Source organism: Nerophis ophidion, linkage group LG06 (assembly GCF_033978795.1).
Source record: "Nerophis ophidion isolate RoL-2023_Sa linkage group LG06, RoL_Noph_v1.0, whole genome shotgun sequence".
Taxonomy (NCBI): Eukaryota; Metazoa; Chordata; class Actinopteri; order Syngnathiformes; family Syngnathidae; genus Nerophis; species Nerophis ophidion.
In genome coordinates, this window is record NC_084616.1 from 38,447,428 (window position 1) to 38,467,461 (window position 20,034).

A 20,034-nucleotide genomic window follows, 5' to 3' on the forward strand; every position below is an offset into this window, starting at 1 on the left:
CAGAAGCTATAAAACTGAAACGCCTTTAGAAAGAGGTGCTTTAAGACATGGCTAGCAAGCTAGCAGCTAAAGTCAATTCGCTAGCGGCTAAAGTCAACACGCTGTCGGCAGTGTTTCAGCTAATCACTAATTCTGGTCTCCATGGTGACAAGTAAAGTATGTTTCTTACAAGTATTATTTTTGCAGGACGAGGAATAGCTAAACATGTTTCATTACACAACGTAGCTCACCGGAATCAAAATGTAAACAAACGCCATGGGTGGATCTACACCTAACGTCCATCCATCCATTTTCTACCGCTTATTCCCTTTGGGGTAGCGGGGGGCGCTGGTGCCTATCTCAGCTAGAATCGGGCGGAAGGCGGGGTACACCCTGGACAAGCCGCCACCTCATCGCAGGGCCAACACAGATAGACAGACAACATTCACACTCACATTCACACACTAGGGCCAATTTAGTGTTCCCAGGTGCATGTCTTTGGAAGTGGGAGGAAGCCGGAGTACCCGGAGGGAACCCACGCATTCACGGGGAGAACATGCAAACTCCACACAGAAAGATCCCGAGCGTGGGATTGAACCCAGGACTGCAGGACCTTCGTATTGTGAGGCAGACGCACCAACCCCTCTGCCACAGTGAAGCCGCTATGTAAACAACCGGGCTGAAACCGCGCATGTTCCAGTCCTAAATATCCAGTGTATTATTTTTACAAAAACATTCATGTTGGCAACGGTGGGATAAAGAGATCACCCGCGGAGCAGAGCGAGATGGGGAGTTGTCCGATGAAAATTCTGTCGTCGCCCGCACCCGAGCTGACTGATAGCAGTTTTCTAAACTGGATTTTCAGGAGGTAATAAAGGAAGATCTCCATCGAGACTTTTAAAACTGAAGAAAGATAAGGAATACTTGTAAACAAGTTATCGATGCTTTTGATCAGAAGGAGCTGGCATGGATTTCATTTATAAGTATAGGTAAGACCGTTTTTCATTTATTTTTTATTTAGCCTTTATTTAACCAGGTAAAATCCAATTGACATCAAATATCTCTTGTCCAAGGGAGACCTGGCCAAGAGGGCAGCAGCAAGGTTACATTAAACATCACCTTTACAACATCAAAACTTGCTCATATAACACATGTGCATACCGACAAGGTAGACTGCAATCCTTTCACAGAAGCTTTAAACTAATTTAATGTAACAAGGGATTTAAGTTGAATATTCGATTGTAGGTTATTCTAAGCCTTTGGTGCTGAAAATAATAACCATAATAACTTTTTTATTAAATATGCTTTCATGATGGTATCCTTACATTACACTCAAATTTTTACTGCATGCCTTTGGTAAGCGCAGGAGTGAGAAGAGGAGCGGTGCCGCGCCCAGGAATCATTTATGGTGATTTAACCCCCAATTCCAACCCTTAGGGAGGTAATGGGTCCCATTTATGTAGTCTTCGGTATGACTCAGCCGGGATTTGAACTCATGACCTACCGATCTCAGGGCGGACACTAACCACTAGGCCACTGAGTAGGCTTTAATTTGCGCCCCGGCAGAAATTCAAGGAAATACAGTATACATCACACTGGAGTATAAATCGCATTTTTGGGGGAAATTTATTTGATGAAATCCAACACCAAGAATAGACATTTGAAAGGCAATTTAAAAATAAAGAATAGTGAACAACAGGCTGAATTAGTGTATGTTATATGACGCATAAATAACCAACGGAGAACGTGCCTGGTATATTAATGTAACATATTATGGTAAGAGTCATTCAAATAACTATAACATAGAACATGCTATACGCTAACCAAAACAATCAGTCACTCCTAATCGATAAATCTGATTAAATATTCTTCCTCGATGTCGCTTCTGAACAACTCTGCCAACTCCAAAGGTATGCGCCGCTTCCTCTTGTTGTTTTCTGCTGCATATTTCACTACGTCCAGCTTGTAATCTGCAGTACATGATTTCCTTTTCGGGGCCATTTTTGTTAACCCCTACTCAGTTTTTATAAATTACCGCTAACGATGAAATGATCCATTTTAATAGCTACGGCAGTAGCATATAGCAGTTTGCATTTCATGACCCACAATGCACTTCTGCCATGACCCTCCCCCGCCGAATTGTTTTTGGTTGACGTGTGTGTGACGATTGTTGACATTTTCTTTGTCTCTTCCGCGAACGAAATAAATATTTGAAATTTTACGGTAATGTGTTAATTTCCCACATAAATCGCTCAGGAGTATATGAAAAAAACTGCGACGTATAGTCCGAAAAATACTGTATACACTTTATCAGAAGTGTAGACAGAACTTGTTGAAAGAGAAAGTAAGCTGACATTAACAGTAAGTGAACAAGTAGATTAATAATTATTTTTCCACCACTTGACCTTAATAATGTTGACAAAATAATAGAATGATAAATGACACGATGTTACTGCATACGCCACCAGACTAATCAGTAGTCTTTGTTTATTTACTTACTACTAAAAGACAAGTTGGCTAGTATGTTCACAATTTTCTTTAAGGACTTAACTGCAATAAAAAAAAAAGGTTTAATGTGCCCTAAGATTTTTTGTTAAAATAAAGCTAATAATTACATTTTTTTGTGGTTCTCTTTGTTTAGAAAAGTACCGAAAAGTATCAAAATAATTTTTTTACCGGTACCAAAATATTGGTATCGTTACAACACTACTGGTACTTTGAAACAGAGATGTTCGGTTAAACCACAAATGGTAACATAAGCTAGCCAGTGGTGTTCTGGTATTTTTTTGACTTGAAAAATATAACAGAGGAAGTTGCAAACAGCCTCTTTAAGAGGGTTTTGAGATAGGAGTTCCATCCATCCATCCATTTTCTACCGCTTATTCCCTTTCGGGGTCGCGGGGGGCGCTGGCGCCTATCTCAGCTACAATCGGGCGGAAGGCAGGGTACACCCTGGACAAGTCGCCACCTCATCGCAGGGCCAACACAGATAGACAGACAACATTCACACTCACATTCACACACTATGGCCAATTTAGTGTTGCCAATTAACCTATCCCCAGGTGCATGTCTTTGGAAGTGGGAGGAAGCCGGAGTACCCGGAGGGAACCCACGCATTCACGGGGAGAACATGCAAACTCCACACAGAAAGATCCCGAGCCTGGATTTGAACCCAGGACTGCAGGAACTTCGTATTGTGAGGCAGACGCACTAACCCCTCTGCCACCGTGAGTTGTCTTGACTAATTATGATTTACGTTACAGGGAAAAATTCAAGATACAAGTATTCTCACCATTCGGGCACGTGAGCACCCATTGTGAATAAGCAGAAAACTGATGTTAAAAAGAGGGAAATCGGCAGGAAGTGCTGCTATGAAAGCCCCGAAAGAACAATTTGAACTTGAATACTACAGTTCCTGCAATTGGTTGAATTTCAACACTATTTATGGTGGTTAATTTTGTGTCTATTACAAAAGCTTTGTTTTGACACTGAATGTTTTGTTACTTTATGTAACTGAATATTTTTTTTTTACATCAAATTATGCTGACCATTACATTGAAAAAGATTCAGTGTATAAAAATTCTGCATCGAATTTCGCTGCTTCAAAAAGCAAGATTCACTTGCGGTAAAATAAGGATAAAGTATTGCGCTGTCTCAGAACCAGCCAATGAGGTGTCAAGTTTGAAGTCACGTGATACGGGTCTTTCAAAATCGCATAAAAATAGCAGTTAACTGGGCTTCCTGGGCATAATTCAACATAATAAACACTTCAATGCGGCTCGCTGGATGTTTTCAAACTGTAGAAATCATTCCAATGGTTAAAATCTAGGAAAAAAAAGTATTATTCGATATATCACTGTTCTGCAGAACTTGCTGCAAAACAGTTATGCATAACAGTGATATTACATTGAGCATCATAATCCGACATCATCTGCGGGTCACATTGTTTTTCAGTCAGTTTAACTGCAAATCATTACAATTACTAACTTGTCACATTAAAAGTGCAGATTTTAACCATTCAAACATTCACTGAGCCGCACTGACGTGTTTATTATGTTGTATTATTCCCAGGTAGTATTTCACAAAATTAGAAAGCCTGACATGCAGCTGCACCTGAAGGAATGATGCTCTTAAACCCGCCTCCTCTCCCTCTGCCTCGCCAACCATGACCTTTGAGGAAAAGATAAAAAATCATTTATGTATAATAGTATTGTCACCTGCTTTCAAATGACACCTGGTGTGCGAACAAATACATGAAATGATAGTAACCGCATGCATCATAAAATTAACGCTGATCAACAGCTTATTTCAATTCTCTGGATGCAATGAATACTCACTGTGGTCAGGCATGTTGCTGGATGGTGCAACATTTACCTGCTCCTGCAAAGCATTTGTCATTTAAACCTCAAATTAAACCTGAACTCTGTTTTACTTTCCTTATTGAGATTTCTTAACTCACCGTTTCATCCCAATCGTCCATTGTTTGTTCAAATCAACAGTCGATAACTGCAAATAAAAAAAATAATTCAAGTAATACTTTCATAAAAGTAATAAATCACCTTTACATAACCATAATTGGAATTGAATTCAAACTTTATAACATTTGACTATTGACTTCATTTATTGTTATTAGTAAACGGTGTCTAATACAGACTTAAAAGGGCAGTTTAAGCGGGTGACAAGAGAACCTACCATTCAAAAATGACTTGCTCCATGAGGTGTGTATTTGAAAAAAAAAAAAAATCGATGGATGAAAAAAAAAAAACGGCTGATTTTTTTTTTCATTAGACAGTTGAATATCGACGTGTTCATACTATGTGGTGCCGACATTTGGATCGATCCGCCCACCCCTCCAGCGTTCGTCCTTGAAAACGCTGTCATGCTACACCTCGTGGTCATAACCAAAAACTACAGCCGACAATGTCAGCTTTTAATGACCCATTAAACATTTACCCAAAAGCGTGCAAGTACCCCCCCCAACTGTTAACTTTAAGGAAATGATGAAAATAAAACATAGCGTGTGGCCAACGAGCTCGAAAATTTGAATGCTGAAAGCTTGGTCCACACATAGTTAGCACAATTAGCTAAATGTCCTTCAAACATAATTTCGTCTAGACATTAACGGATAAGGCCTTATGAATTTCGAGATAAGTGGTCCTACACTCTTAACAGTTAAATAAATTACATACAATTATACATACGGTAAAAACTTCGCCCAAACAGATGATTTCTTGAAGGTCTGTGGGTTATCTCGCTTCACGTAGGTATGATTGTAGTACCTCTCCTCAGCTGAGTGAGTTCAATCAGCACGCCGCCAAACAGCTACGCTAGGTCGGGTTGCCAGATCAGAAAAGTTCCCGCCCACGGGGCACTCATCTGATTAATTTAGATCGTTTATGTATAACTGAAATGGCATTCAGAGTACTCCTTTTTATTCTCTACTGATTTGCAATATTTGTGTTTATTATAGTGCCAATTTAACAGGTTTACAGAAAATATGAATAGATCGATTTCAAACAATTAGTTGCCAGAGCTGGCTGAAGAGGACACGTACATATGTACGGCTTATGTAAAATTTTAGAAGTGTAGTTGACCACTTTAGTATTCTTTCAACTCGAGTGGTGTTAGGCAACTGTGGTAAAAAAAAATATTTGAAAATTATTTGAAAGTGATTAAATTGTGTCATCACTTTCAACCTTACGCTCTCCCAAAGTCAATTCATTATGTAAGTATTTTAAATTTTGATGGAGCGCTTCTAATTTGACTGGCGCATCTTTTACAGACTTTAAGGTACTGTTTCGGGAAATATACATGTGAGTTAAACCAGCCCACGTGATACTGGTCAGCCAATGAAATGTTTAAATTCCAGACGGTAAACATTGCTGTTCGACACCCTTAGAGCAGTGGTTCTTAACCTTTTTCAGTGATGTACCCCCTGTGAACATTTTATTAATTCAAGTACCCCCTAATCAGAGCAAAGCATTTTTTGTTGAAAAAAAGAGATAAAAAAGTAAAATACAGCACTATGTCATCAGTTTCTGATTTATTAAATTGTACAACAGTGCAGAATATTGCTCATTTGTAGTGGTCTTTCTTGAACTATTTGGAAAAAAAGATATAAAAATAACTAAAAACTTGTTGAAAATAAACAAGTGATTGAATTATAAATAAAGATTTCTACACATAGAAGCAATCATCAACTTAAAATGCCCTCTTTGGGGATTGTAACAGAGATCCATCTGGATTCATGAACTTAATTCTAAACATTTCTTCACAAAAAAGAAAACTAAAACAGTAATATTTATGGAACATGTCCACAAAAATCTAGCTGTCAACACTGAATAGTGCATTTTTGCATTTCTTTTCACAGTTTATGGACTTACATTCATATTTTGTTGAAGTATTATTCAATAAATATATTTATAAATGATTTTTGAATTGTTGCTATTTTTAGAATATTTTTGAAAAATCTTACATACTGTCACGCCGAATTTATTCCCCCTACAAAAACCTTCCCCCCGGAAGCCCCTCCAATGCCTGAAGGACCCCAATGAGAGCAGAACAATACCAAGTTATATGACTCTTAAGGGTTACAGCTGCCAAATTAGCGAAGCAAAAATAGATTGAAAGGTTAGCATGTTGGAATGCTAATATTTTTTCTTCACCGTTATTTTTCACCAATGACAATCAAGCCAATTATAATGCTTTTAAAACAGGCAGCTGCGTGGGCTGCTTTAAGGTCCTTCCACCCTCATTGGGGTCCTTCAAGCATTAATAACGCCAAATGTCTTCCGGGGGGAAGGTTTTTGTAGGGGGAAGAAATTTGGCGCTACAGCACCCCTTGGCATACCTTCAAGTACCCCTGGGGTACGCGTACCCCCATTTGAGAACCACTGGCTTAGACAAACGACGGAAAAGCGAAATGAGTGATGTACATTGAAACAAGAGGGAAACGATTAGGACACAAAACTAATTTGTCTTATTTTCCAAGATTGTGGCTCTAATAAGATGTGTAAAATTCCTGTTTTGTTTTGTTTTTTATTTAGATTAAATCTTTTTTCTCCAACAAATTCCTTTATTTCACACAGTAAGTGACCTAATCATGTAAAAGTTAAAGTGTCTAAATAATTAAAAGACACTAAGAAGGGGTAGGATTAAACACACATTTTGCGTCTACACCTTTACCAATGTGTTGAACTGTGCAAGAGTACACGTGATGTTCTGATGTAACTTGTAAAACATGTCTAAAATAAATAAATTACAACCATCATGACACAAAGTTTTTGACCAAACATACCCATTCGTGTCTGAACTGATGTGACAAAGAATAAGCACACAAAGAACATAATATGAACACAGAACACCTAAATGGATTTGGTACACGGTGTAATCAGCAGTTCTCAATACTAGGGACTAGGGATGTCAATGTTGTATTTTCGATTGTTTAAGTGTGACAGGCAACGTGTGACGGTCCCCCACATGAGGAAATGTTCTGTGTCTGGATTTACTTGAATTGTAGTTGAGAGCCCCTGGCTATTGTCCTCTATGAATACTTACGATTATAACAGCCTCATCATTTGATCACATTTTTTGTTACACCCCTTAAGGTATTTTATGTTTTCTGTATATTTAATTTTTAAATTGAATTATGTTATTGCTTTGTTTGATCCCTATTCAATTGTTTCCACTTCATCACCCCACAAACCGACGATTTTAAGAGATGTATTAACCAGAGGTGTGGACTCGAGTCACATGACTTGGACTCGAGTCATGAATTTGATGACTTTAGACTCGACTTGACAAAATGTAAAAAGACTTGCAACTCGACTTAGACTTTAACACCAATGACTTGTGACTTGACTTGGACTTGAGCCTTTTGACTCGACATGACTTGCTACTTTCCCCAAAACCCAACGATTAAAAAGTTATTCAGGAGCGCTCCGTTTCTTTCATTTTGTACGTGTGTTTGTCAGCGTGTGTGCGATGACAGCCTGTGCGCTACCTGTCAGTACAACAGCCAATCAAATTACATCCACGATGTTTTCGTCACACAGCATTCAGCCAATCAAATTGCAGGAAAACCAACGAAGAAGAGCTTTCAAACAACAGAAGAATAAGTGAAGAAAATTATGTCATAAAGTGTTTCGTTCGGGTATTAAAAGTTCTACTTGGTCAACAAAACAGGAATTGCCGTAAGCAAAACATGCGGTTGGAAGATTACAGACGGAGACGCATCAATTTACAACTTCGTTCGACATTTGAAGTTCCACAAAGAAGAGTAAGTTTTGAATGTAAGCTAGCGTTTTTGGCTAAGTAACGTGACTTTTATTTGCTGTGTAGTTAAATCAGTGAGGCTGTAAACTCACTGCTAACGTTATAACCATAGACATCTTATAAGTAGACGCAGCATCGAGCGCTACTGCCTATTGCCGCAGACGAGACGCGGGTCCGCCATCTTGGAGTGGTGATCCGCTCCACTCAGTGCAGTTCATTTGGCAGGAGCAATAAACTGTCAGTGCATATCATACATCTTACATCACTGAATACCACTTATATTCACACGCTTTTTTGTCATACGTGTAACTATGATAAAGGACACATGTCTTGGCGTGTTCATAATTTGCTTAACAGAAATAGAATATTTTTATATGCTATAAGTGACCAGACGTCTGAGATCAAAACTGGGAATATAATCCCAGAGAAGGGGAAAAAAACAGTCAGCTATTTTGAAGTTGAAGAAACAATATGATTAGGTTGTATATACATGCATATATCCTACATAAACAATGTATGAATACATTAGATATCTATATATCTTACGGACCTATAGACCAGATGTTCTCAAATGGGGGTACTTGAAGGTATGCCAAGGGGTACATGATATTTTTTTTAATATTCTAAAAATAGCAACAATTCAAAATCCATTATAAATATATTTATTGAAAAATACTTCAACAAAATATGAATGTAAATTCATAAACTGTGAAAAGAAATGCAACAATGCAATATTCAGTGTTGACAGCTAGATTTTTTTGTGGACATGTTCCATAAATATTGATGTTAAAGATTTCTTTTTTGTGAAGAAATGTTTAGAATGAAGTTGATGAACCCAGATGAATCTCTATTACAATCCCCAAAGAGGGCACTTTAGGTTGATGATTACTTCTATGTGTAGAAATCTTTATTTATAATTGAATCACTTGTTTATTTTTCAACACGTTTTTAGTTATATTTACATCTTTTTTCATATAAATAGTTCAAGAAAGACCACTACAATTGTGCAATATTTTGCACTGTTATACAGTTTAATAAATCATAAACTGATGACATAGTGCTGTATTTTACTTCTTTATCTCTTTTTTCAACCAAAAATGCTTTGCTCTGATTAGGGGGTACTTGAATTAAAAAAAAATTCACAGGAGTTACATCACTGAAAAGAGTTTGAAAACCACTGTTATAGACTTTATCTCTGTTGCTGCAACAGCAGAGAGTTTATTCTGTCTTGACACTTTGTATTGATATTTTCTATTAAATTCTTCCTTTAAATGATCATGTTTACAGTGATTGTTTATGTATTTTTCATGTATGTTGCTTTGGATAAAAGTGTCTGCCAAATACTTAAACATATATAAACACCTGAAATTCTTTATGTCAGCTAAAACCACCAATCTGTTTCACTGGATTCAGAATAAAACCAAATTCTGTCTTACTCAACAAAATTAGTATTTGAATATTGTTACTTGAAGACTTATCTGTGGTTGCAATAAAATGAGAATGCATCATAATCAATGGCGGCTGGTGAATTTTGTTTTAGGTGGGCGTGAAAGTTTGTAAACCAAATACCTTTAGGGGGGTCATCCTCCCCCAGAAGATTTCTTTGTGATTTTCACATACAAATATTGTAGTTCTTTGCTCCTGCTTAACTCTGTGGTAATATTCTTTTCACAAAATACAACCAATAGTATGTTAATGTAAATTCTTACTTGTGAAAAGTAATCCTCCAATTCCTATTTTCAACAGTCCGCTCAATTGAGCAGGAAAACGCTGAATACCAGCCCAGCATCTTTGTTTTCTACCTGTCAAATGTTAGTTTAGGCTGCTTGCCGGCTCTTCATCACCACTTCAAGATGGCGGCCAAATTGCTTGCGTCACAGCAGCCAATTCTGCGTCTACTTATAAGATGTCTATGGTTATAACGTCATTGCAAACACGGCAATCTGTTGCGTCCACTGCAGATGCTACCTTATTCATACTTATTGTCAAGTGATTTTTTTTAAGCAGGTTTGCATGAGGTACATACACATAACGTTACGTTAATGAATGTATCACACACAGTAACGTAACGTTAGACGGCGGTCAGCAGCACAGCGTATTTTAGCCACCTACAAAAAGACAAACATTGTCAAATAATGGTCAGTTAAAATGTATACTATATTAAGAATATGTGTACATATTCCATAGAGCCCTGACATCTAACAAGTACAGCACTGTTCATTGTTATGTTCATGTATTTGTTGTTTTTCATGTGTACGCACACATAAACACATACAGTATGAGAAGAGATCAACAAGATAAGGTAACAACATGACAAACTGCTGATGAACTAGTTACAATGCAATATTCCATGGAAATACAATGTTAACACTTTTGTGCAAATAAGTACAGTTGCACTTGTTTTTTCAAATGTGTTTATACTGTAAAGGAATGAGTTAAATGTTAAGAATAACTAGTTAATAGTGCTATTATGAAGTGCAATGTCAGCACTGTTTTTTTTAATAATAAATACATACAGCGTTTTAAAAGCATACACAATCTGTGTACATGTATTAGTCTGTGGTTAAAAAGACTTGAAATGACTCGAAACCCAAAATGCAGGACTTGGGACTTGACTTTAGACTTTCCAGTATTGACTTTGGACTTGACTCGGACTTGCCTGTCTTGACTTGGGACTTGACTCGAGACTTCAGGGCAAAGACTTGAGACTTACTTGTGACTTGCAAAACAATGACTTGGTCCCACCTCTGGTATTAACTGAAGGCTGCTTTCAAATTCTGTTTATGCCTCGAATTATATTTTTCAACTCTCCCTCCGAATTTCTGGGAGATATTTGATGGCAGCAGGTTATTTTCCAATTATCTTTATATATTTCTTGTGCAGTTTTGAATTTAAATTTTAAGTTTATATATTTGTATTTTTTTTTTTTTTACAAAAAATACAGAATAGTAATTAGTCTAATACAAAAATTCTATATAAAACAATCTGAACTCCAAATTAATTCCAGCCCCGCAACATTTTGAACAGCAATCTACAGAGCAATTGAGAAGACATACTGTACATTCACAATACAACACTAAAATAAAAAATTGCACAAACAACAATAATATCAACCATAGTATCAATGACGATAATGATACTAACATCAATAACAATGCTTAAAAAACAAAACAAAAACACAAAAATCACTGTCTTTGACACTCGTCATTTCTCTCACCATCACAGCCAATAATAAAACAGCATACAAAACAAAAACTAAAAGTGTCACATTGGCCTACACTTGCATTGCATCTCATAAGGTTGACGATCACAATGTATCCATTATTCACCAATTGAAATAAAAAGTCATATTTTAAATTCATAATTGTTAAAATAAATTCATATCATAGATTATTCTAAGATATGATTCATCATCTAATCTGAATCTACGGTTTACTACTCTACTGTATCACCCCCATAGCTTGTGTATAGTAAAATCCCCAGTGTTAAATATGCAGTGTTAACATGCATTATATCTATCAGCATACTTGCCAACCTTGAGACCTCCGATTTCGGGAGGTGGGGGGTGGGGCGGCGGCGTGGTAGGGGCGTGGCTAAGAGGGGAGGAGTATATTTACAGCTACAATTCACCAACTCGAGTATTTCATATATATTTCATATATATGTATGAAATACTTGCCTTTCAGTGAATTCTAGCTATATATATTTATTTTATTATATATATATATAAATAAAACAAATAGTTGAATTTCAGTGTTCATTTATTTACACATATACACACACATAACACTTATCTACTCATTGTTGTACTTGAAAGTACAATGCTTTGCAGCCAGAAGCACAGCCTTTGAAGCGCACCTATGAAATACACAGTAATGAAAACACAGTTCTACTAAGTGTACTGTGCTTGCTGGTTACTAAAAAAAACAACACTTACCTTTCACTATTTGAGTAACTTTTGTTCTGCCATTTGCGTACTGGCGAGCGATCTCCGAATCTAGGAACATATCCTTCACAGATTTGTTGTAGACATCCGCAAAGGAGAACGGGATGTTGCTTCCTGCTATCAGCATCGCCATCTTTGTCTCAGCATAAGTTGCACCATCGGGTCTCCATTTTGCGAGGTTGCTCATAATACTGGATTGTGAACGATGCTGCGCTGCAGACGCTTTGTTCTTCGCTGACCGTTCATGACTGAGTATATCCGTTTGGCCACCGTGTTCAATGGAGAAGTCTGTTCTACAAAATTTACAGGCAACATTCACCTTCGGACTTTCCTGGATGAACTGAAATTCTTGTTTCCAATCGTTTTGGAACTTGCAAACGTATTTCTTTATTTTGCTCGTTGACTGCGTCGCCATGGCTGTAACTTCCTCGTTCTTCTGATTCGTCTCCTTGTGTGTGCAGTTTTTTATTAAAATCCGTAGATGTTGTAACGTGATTGGGCAGGCAAGCTGTTTATATAGTGGAAAAGCGGACGTGAAAACAGGTTGTCCCCACTCAGGTCCGCATGGAGCTGGAGGGGGCGTGGCCTCCAGCTCCGGCTGAATTTCAGGAGATTTTCGGGAGAAAATTTCTTCCGGTAGGTTTTCGGCAGAGGCGCTGAATTTCGGGAGTCTCCCGGAAAATCCGGGAGGCTTGGCAAGTATGTCTATCAGAGTTATTATGACAACAGCTGGAGTAAAACGCCCCCCAGTGTTGGTGTTGATTTCCATCGTTGAACGAGACAGTCTGATTAGCCCCAACCTCCAGCCCCTCCTCGTGTCCACACCCTGAAAATTTTTATGGAAGCCTTTTTCTGAATGTTTAGGGACTGTGGTAAGTCACTTCTCCTCTCTTACTAAATCAATTATTTGTAATTTGTAGCATCATGTCAGAATTTACTTTATATTGTTGCTCAATATGTAATGAAGTTATTTGTGTACGGTTTTGTATCTAAAAAATATGGTATTCTAAAAGGGCTAATGTCACCGAGTGAATGCTAGCTTAAATGTTAGCCACCTCAGACTTCGTTTTTGCGAGGGATGTGGGACAATTTTAAACATTATGTGGAATAAAATATTTAATATGTAAATTGTACATAATTATGCTGTGGAGATGTGGCGAAAAAATTAGTGAGTAACCCTGGTCGAGGCACTATTGAGCGTAGGTGGCCAGAGCACAAAATCATGAGGTGTGTGTGTAAGTATTTTTGCTTCTACATTGTTAATGGATAGGTTACTAAACACTCACCTGTTAGCTTATGTGTTTTTTGAATTGAGAGTGCAATTTCACATTTGTTGGCCCTTTTTTTGGTAGCCCCATTTGAAATTATATATAGGAGTATCAAGTCATTAGGTTTTTCTAATGAACATTTTTCTAATATTTGTGTATACAGTATTTGTTTTGACTGGGCCTTTCAACTTTGGTTGTATTTTTCGCTTCAAAATAACTGATTTGAAACTCATTTAAAAAATATATCAAATGACCTGTCAGTTTCGGCTTTTTTTTCCTGTTTCCTAGCATTTGCCAAAGGGACTGAGATTGATGTTTTTGAGGAAATTGTGAAGTATCCATCCACTGAGGTACTAACCATCAAATACAAAAGCAAGTTTGTTACCGCTTTAAATTTGTAAGCTCTATTAACATTTTTATTCCAATAGTGAGAAGAGGTAAATCTTTATTTATAATCAAGCTAAGTAGCTTTTTTTTCAAAGCAAACCGATATTCTCCACTAAATTAGGTGTAGTTTTATGAGCAAATTGTTTCCAACATGTCTTCTTTCTCCTTTTGCAATGGTGATTAGAATCAGTCTCCAAGGTACCTCTCCAAAGTCACAATCATCCATTTGTTCATCGGACTCAGACAAAATCATCCTTGAAGACACTCCTACCAGAAAGCGTCAGAGGCTGGACTCTGAAGCTATGCAAGTAATACTTCATTCAGGCACTAATGCTTTCTATTGAACAAGGATTAAAATGGTTCGAACAATGATCTTAAATTGCATTGTATGAGGGCTTTGTTTAAGTTCTGTCCAGATTTTAACATTGTATTGTACTAAATATAGATGTCTTAAACAGTTTATTTTTGTTCAATATTTTTATTTCAGGTGGTGAAATCCATTCTTACCAAGAAATCGGGTGGAGAATATATAATAAATGAATACAACCGAACTAAGTCCTTGACAGAACAGAGCAGAAGAAAATTGGTGAATATACTGACAGCTGAGATGACGTAGAAGAATGGGTATTGGTTTTGATTGGCATGTGTTCTTATTTAGGTTTCAGAGTAATTTTAAATCTAAAGTAAATAATAAACATTTCACTACATCTTATAAAACGTGTGTTTGACGAATAAGCTTGAATGTTATTTTTATTTTTTTAAGTACATCTCCGTCAAGACAGGTGAAGGAAATGTATGCACAAGGAATTGTGAACTTTTTCCCCAACCTCAGAAACCCATTTTCCAAGAACAGCTATGTGAGTTACACACTCTTAATTTTTGTTATAGTCTTTATTTTGAGTCGTCCCAAAGTATGTTGCGACTAATAGTGGCTATTTTTGCAATTCACTCAAAGGAACATTTTTATGATAGCAACAGTGGTACTGGGTACTTGGCCTGTAGAATTAAAACTATTCAGAGATGCAGTGCTAAAGAAAGGTGATCATCATTTGGAAGTAATCCTATATTATTCTTGACAAATATATTGGATAGAATAGTCATATGAGCACTTATTGGTTTTGTTGCATTTGTTGCAATGCTTTTCAGCCAATAGCCAAACATTTTTTCATAAAAGTTGGGTCACATCCAGCTGACAAAGTGTTTTGAACTGTATGTGATTGTCATGAGTCGTATGTCCCCATATCGTTTAGCTTTGGCGGAAGGACCTTCTGATAAAGACAAGTCGGGAGGACCAACTGTTGGATGAGTTACCCAATTCATTCCAGAGATTGTCCTGTCTGAAGATGAGTGCAAGGAAGCGATGTCACTGATGAAACATTCGGCTGATGTGGACATGGTCATCAAAAAGATGAAGTTGACATTTGCCCATCGGCATAACATGGTCCTGAAACAACAGCAGTCAAGCAACATTCTATCTTACTTTCCTCATTTTAAAGACATCAAAGGCTTGGTAATTATCTCATCAACATTTTCTCTATTAATGTTGTACAACTATTGCACATTTTAACTGTCGTTTACTGTGTAACTTTAAAATTGGTACCTAACTTCCCACTACAGGTTGAAGAGGATTTTGTTCTAATGTTTGGAGAGGATTAATCTGGCAAGTTTCTGGAGAAGTGGCCAACCACATTCAAAAAGAAGATCATCCAACAATGCAGAAAGCTTCCCTCCATCTTTGAGCTTGAGGAACTTCTGATGCAAGCTGAACCTCCTGAGGATGGGGCTGAAGTGAACGTTGACTTTGGTAAGATGTCTGTAAGGATACATTCATTTAAATGAGGAAGCATGTTCAAATTGCGGATTTACAACCATAATTAGAACAAAATTCCAAAGTTTTTGGCCTCACCAAGAAGATTTTCTTGGAAAAAAGAGCTTCTTCGGGTGTTTTTAAAGTGCCATATTATATATATATATATATATATATATATATATATATATATATATATATATATATATATATATATATTTATTAATGAAAATGCCACTGACCTTGCAGTGCATTAAATTAAATTGTTGGTCCACATTTGAAGTAGGCTCTTAAACTTGTTCTGTTTCAGGTTGGGACAGTGACCTCTCATCGTTTTTTGTGCTCTTACACTTGATCCCACCGACTGCTCTAGGTCGGAAGAGGCCAGGAAAAGTTTCTGCATCCCGGGCTGAGAAGCATCTTGTGGTCTTCAAGAAGGTTTGTATTGTTTTCTAATGAAGGATATTTAGTTTACAATCAATTATGTGATCTTTTCTATTATGTAACTACAACCATGTCAATTTTTGTATTCTTCTCTCCATTGATTGGAACAAGCATCCAAGAACATCTTGACACCATTACTACCAGCACTTAACCCTATCTCCTGGTTGAGGAAGAATACAATCCACCAGTTCTTCATAATTCTCGACAAGAATGTCACACTTTGCAGGTCACACTCCTCTCTTTGTGCATTTGATGAACCTTTTAAAGCACACTTTGTGTTTGCGACATCATACCACACCATACCCCACAACATGTACACATCCCTGCCTTACTCCAAACAATTTGATGTTCACATGGCGTATGGAAGATTATGTTCCACATTGTATGTTGTCCCATATTGCCAGGTCACCCTTTCTGTATTCTGTCCCTAAAGTTGATTGTCCTGCCTGACAAAAAAATAAAGGTTATGATAATGTATCACTGTGTTTTTCACTCACTTGCTATTTACAAGACAAAGTTGGTGGGACTTAATTTGACACTGCACAAGAGTAAATCTAGTAGAATGAGCACCTTTTTTTTTTTTTTTTTTTTCCAGAAATAGTGTGAGATTTTATAAACACTGCAATGTTAGCACATTTTTACTGTTTACTAAATTTTTTTTTTTTCACTGCAAGGGAGTGAATAATCATCATATTAGTGTATTATCAAACCTTATCAGAGTTTTATTTCAACATCAAAGCAGTGTTAATGAGCAAATAAATTTAACTTGGTGTACAATTATCACCACAGAAGAGTAATTTATCAACACTACTCAAGAGTAATAAGTTGAACAACACTCTACAGTGTTACAATTTTGACTCTAGTGTTCATTTAACTCTATCAATTTAACACTATGGAAAGCGTAAATTTAACACCAGCTCAGGTTAGGACCAAATAGACATTTGAATAGTGTTAAATTTAACTCTTTAAGTGTTGATTTCACATTATAGAACTTACTGTGTAGCCAACATGAGTTGGACTATCAACATCTGTTAATTATTATAATAAAATCATCCATCCATTTTCTACCACTTATTCCCCTTGGGGTCGCGGAGGGCGTTGGTGCCTATCTCAGCTACAATCAATATTTCATATTATTGGCTTTATTATGATGCATATTGACAACATGCATTTTTATTCTTTGATAACGAATTTCTAAATCAATGCAAAGCTCCAAGAATACAAGTGTGTGTTGTGATTGGTATCACATTATATACATTACATTTATAAATAAATAAATGATAAATGGGTTGTACTTGTATAGCGCTTTTCTACCTTCAAGGTACTCAAAGCGCTTTGACACTACTTCCACATTTACCCATTCACACACACATTCACACACTGATGGAGGGAGCTGCCATGCAAGGCGCCAACCAGCACCCATCAGGAGCAAGGGTGAAGTGTCTTGCTCAGGACACAACGGACGTGACAAGGTTGGTTCTAGGTGGGATTTGAACCAGTGACCCTCGGGTTGCGCACGGCCACTCTCCCACTGCGCCACGCCGTCCCTTTATTATACTTTAGAATGCTATTCAAGATCTTAAATTTTCTCATCTTATTTTTAAAGCATCAAAGGACTTATTGGCATTTTTTCCAAATATTAATACATATGTATTTTTCTAAACTTTTGAAGTTGTCATCTATTCGAATGCATGCATCATTTCCATTCCTAATATAATTTTTTATTTATTATTCCAGAAAATCTGACTATTTAAAAAAAACCTGTATAAAAAGTGTATCCTCCAATTTCTGTCTATTATAAGTCATAACTTCAGAATGGAACCACCTGGCTTGACGTGGTATCTCGTGGGAAAAAAATGTGGCAAATTCTCTTCCCCACGCCCACTTAGACAACTGTCCTGCATCCCCAGGCTCATTCACCGGACCTGAGGAAGTCGAAGACGACTGCTATGAAATTAGCAGCATTTCAACTTCGACAAGGTTTTAGCAGTCTTCTTTTGGGGATGCTGACGCCTTCTTCACCTACGATTCGGCTTCTTGCCCATGCCCAAAGCTGTTGTGGCATGCAGTGAGGGAACACCTGACTGCTTGCACCTGGGCTGGAGTAGCAGCAGCCAATTCAGAAGGCGTTAAAAGTCAGCTGACATGTCATTTTCAAACACTGCCATGTGTGACATGTGTTACACTTAATATTGCCATTGCAACATTCAGTGGACACATTTAGAAGAGTAGTGTCTTTCATTTAAAAAATGCAGCTCATTTTTATATTTAGCGAATTGATCTTGAGGGTCCCTCGTCGAATTAAACCTGTTTGTGGGCCTTAAAGGCAGCAGTCATAACATACACTGATTAATCATTAATTTGTGGTAACACAATATTTTTTTCATTACTCACATATAGTACTCACATGCGTGAGTGCAAGGGAGTTAAATTGTTAGATGTAAATATAAACTGAATGAGTTGCAAATCCTTTTCAACCCATATTCAATTGAATGCACTACAAAGACAAGATATTTGATGTTTTAACTCATAAACTTTATTTTTTTTGGCAAAAAATAATGAACTTAAAATTTCATGGATGCAACACGTGCCAAAGTAGTTGGGAAATGGCATGTTCACCACTGTGTTACATCACCTTTTCTTTTAACAACACTCAATAAACGTTTGGGAAATGAGGAAACAAATTGTTGAAGCTTTGAAAGTGGAATTCTTTCCCATTTTTGTTTTATGTAGAGCTTCAGTCGTATTTTACGCTTCATTATGCACCACACATTTTCAATGGGGGACAGGTTCAGGCTGCAGGCAGGCCAGGAAAGTACCCACACTTTTTTTTTTTTTACGAAGCCACGCTGTTGTAACACGTGCTGAATGTGGCTTGGTATTGTCTTGCTGAAATAAGCAGGGGCGTCCATGAAAAAGACGGCGTTTAGATGGCAGCATATGTTGTTCCAAAACCTGTATGTACCTTTCAGCATGCATTAGTGCCTTGGGCACTAATGCACCCTCATACCATCACAGATGCTGGCTTTTGAACTTTGCGTCGATAACAGTCTGGATGGTTCGCTTCCCCTTTGGTCCGGATGACACAATGTCGAATATTTCCAAAAACAATTTGAAATGTGGACTAGTCAGGCCACAGAACACTTTTCCACTTTGCATCAGTCCATCTTAGATGATCTCGGGCCCAGAGAAGCCGGCAGCATTTCTGGATGTTGTTGATAAATGGCTTTTGCTTTGCATAGTAGAGCTTTAACTTGCACTTACAGATGTAGTGACGAACTGTATTTAGTGACAGTGGTTTTCTGCAGTGTTTCTGAGCCTATGTGGTGATATCCTTTGGAAATTGATGTCGGTTTTTGATACAGTGCTGTTTGAGGGATCGAAGGTCATGGTCATTCAATGTTGGTTTCCGGCCATGCCGCTTACATGGAGTGATTTCTTCAGATTCTCTGAACCTTTTGATGATATTATGGACCGTAGATGTTGAAATCCCTAAATTTCTTGCAATTGTACTTTGAGAAATGTTGTTCTTAAACTGTTTGACTATTTGCTCACACAGTTGTGGACAAAGGGGTGTACCTCGCCCCATCCTTTCTTGTGAAAGACTGAGCATTTTGTGGGAGGCTGTTTTTATACCCAATCATGGCACCCACCTGTTCCCAATTAGCCTGCACACCCGTGGGATGTTCCAAATAAGTGTTTGATGAGCATTCCTCAACTTTATCAGTATTTATTGCCACCTTTCCAAACTTCTTTGGCACGTGATGCTGGCATCAAATTCTAAAGTTAATGATTATTTGCACAAAAAAATTTTTTTTTATGAGTTTGAACATCAAATATGTTGTCTTTGTAGCATCCATCCATTTACTACCGCTTATTCTCCTTTGGGTCGCGGGGGGCGATGGTGCCCATCCCAGCTACAATCAAGC

The 20,034-nt window shown here is 37.4% G+C and overlaps 2 protein-coding genes and 1 long non-coding RNA gene across 4 annotated transcripts in view; 2 read left to right on the forward strand and 1 right to left on the reverse strand.

Annotated features, from left to right (window-relative positions):
- Nucleotides 1-5,337, reverse strand: part of ddx4 (DEAD (Asp-Glu-Ala-Asp) box polypeptide 4) — a 51,760-nt gene extending 46,423 nt beyond the window's left edge. The window contains exons 1-4 of the mRNA XM_061903678.1: nucleotides 5,181-5,337; nucleotides 4,439-4,485; nucleotides 4,317-4,359; nucleotides 4,093-4,149 (exon numbers count right to left, since the gene is read on the reverse strand). Coding sequence (XP_061759662.1) covers nucleotides 4,093-4,149; nucleotides 4,317-4,359; nucleotides 4,439-4,459 — 121 coding nt within the window. The 5' untranslated portion in view covers nucleotides 4,460-4,485; nucleotides 5,181-5,337. The remainder of the gene's footprint in view (nucleotides 1-4,092; nucleotides 4,150-4,316; nucleotides 4,360-4,438; nucleotides 4,486-5,180) is intronic.
- The window catches only part of LOC133554665 (cyclic nucleotide-gated channel cone photoreceptor subunit alpha-like), an 82,937-nt gene that overhangs the window by 11,237 nt on the left and 51,666 nt on the right, over nucleotides 1-20,034 (forward strand). The window lies entirely within an intron of this gene.
- LOC133554667 (uncharacterized) lies at nucleotides 12,059-16,564 on the forward strand. 2 transcript variants are annotated; one of them, XR_009807169.1, is made up of 6 exons: nucleotides 12,059-13,817; nucleotides 14,039-14,162; nucleotides 14,342-15,364; nucleotides 15,472-15,658; nucleotides 15,972-16,099; nucleotides 16,217-16,564. It is a non-coding gene; the product is annotated as an uncharacterized LOC133554667 (long non-coding RNA). The 2 variants fall into 2 exon arrangements; XR_009807170.1 differs by lacking the exon at nucleotides 12,059-13,817 and having other exon boundaries at nucleotides 13,829-14,162.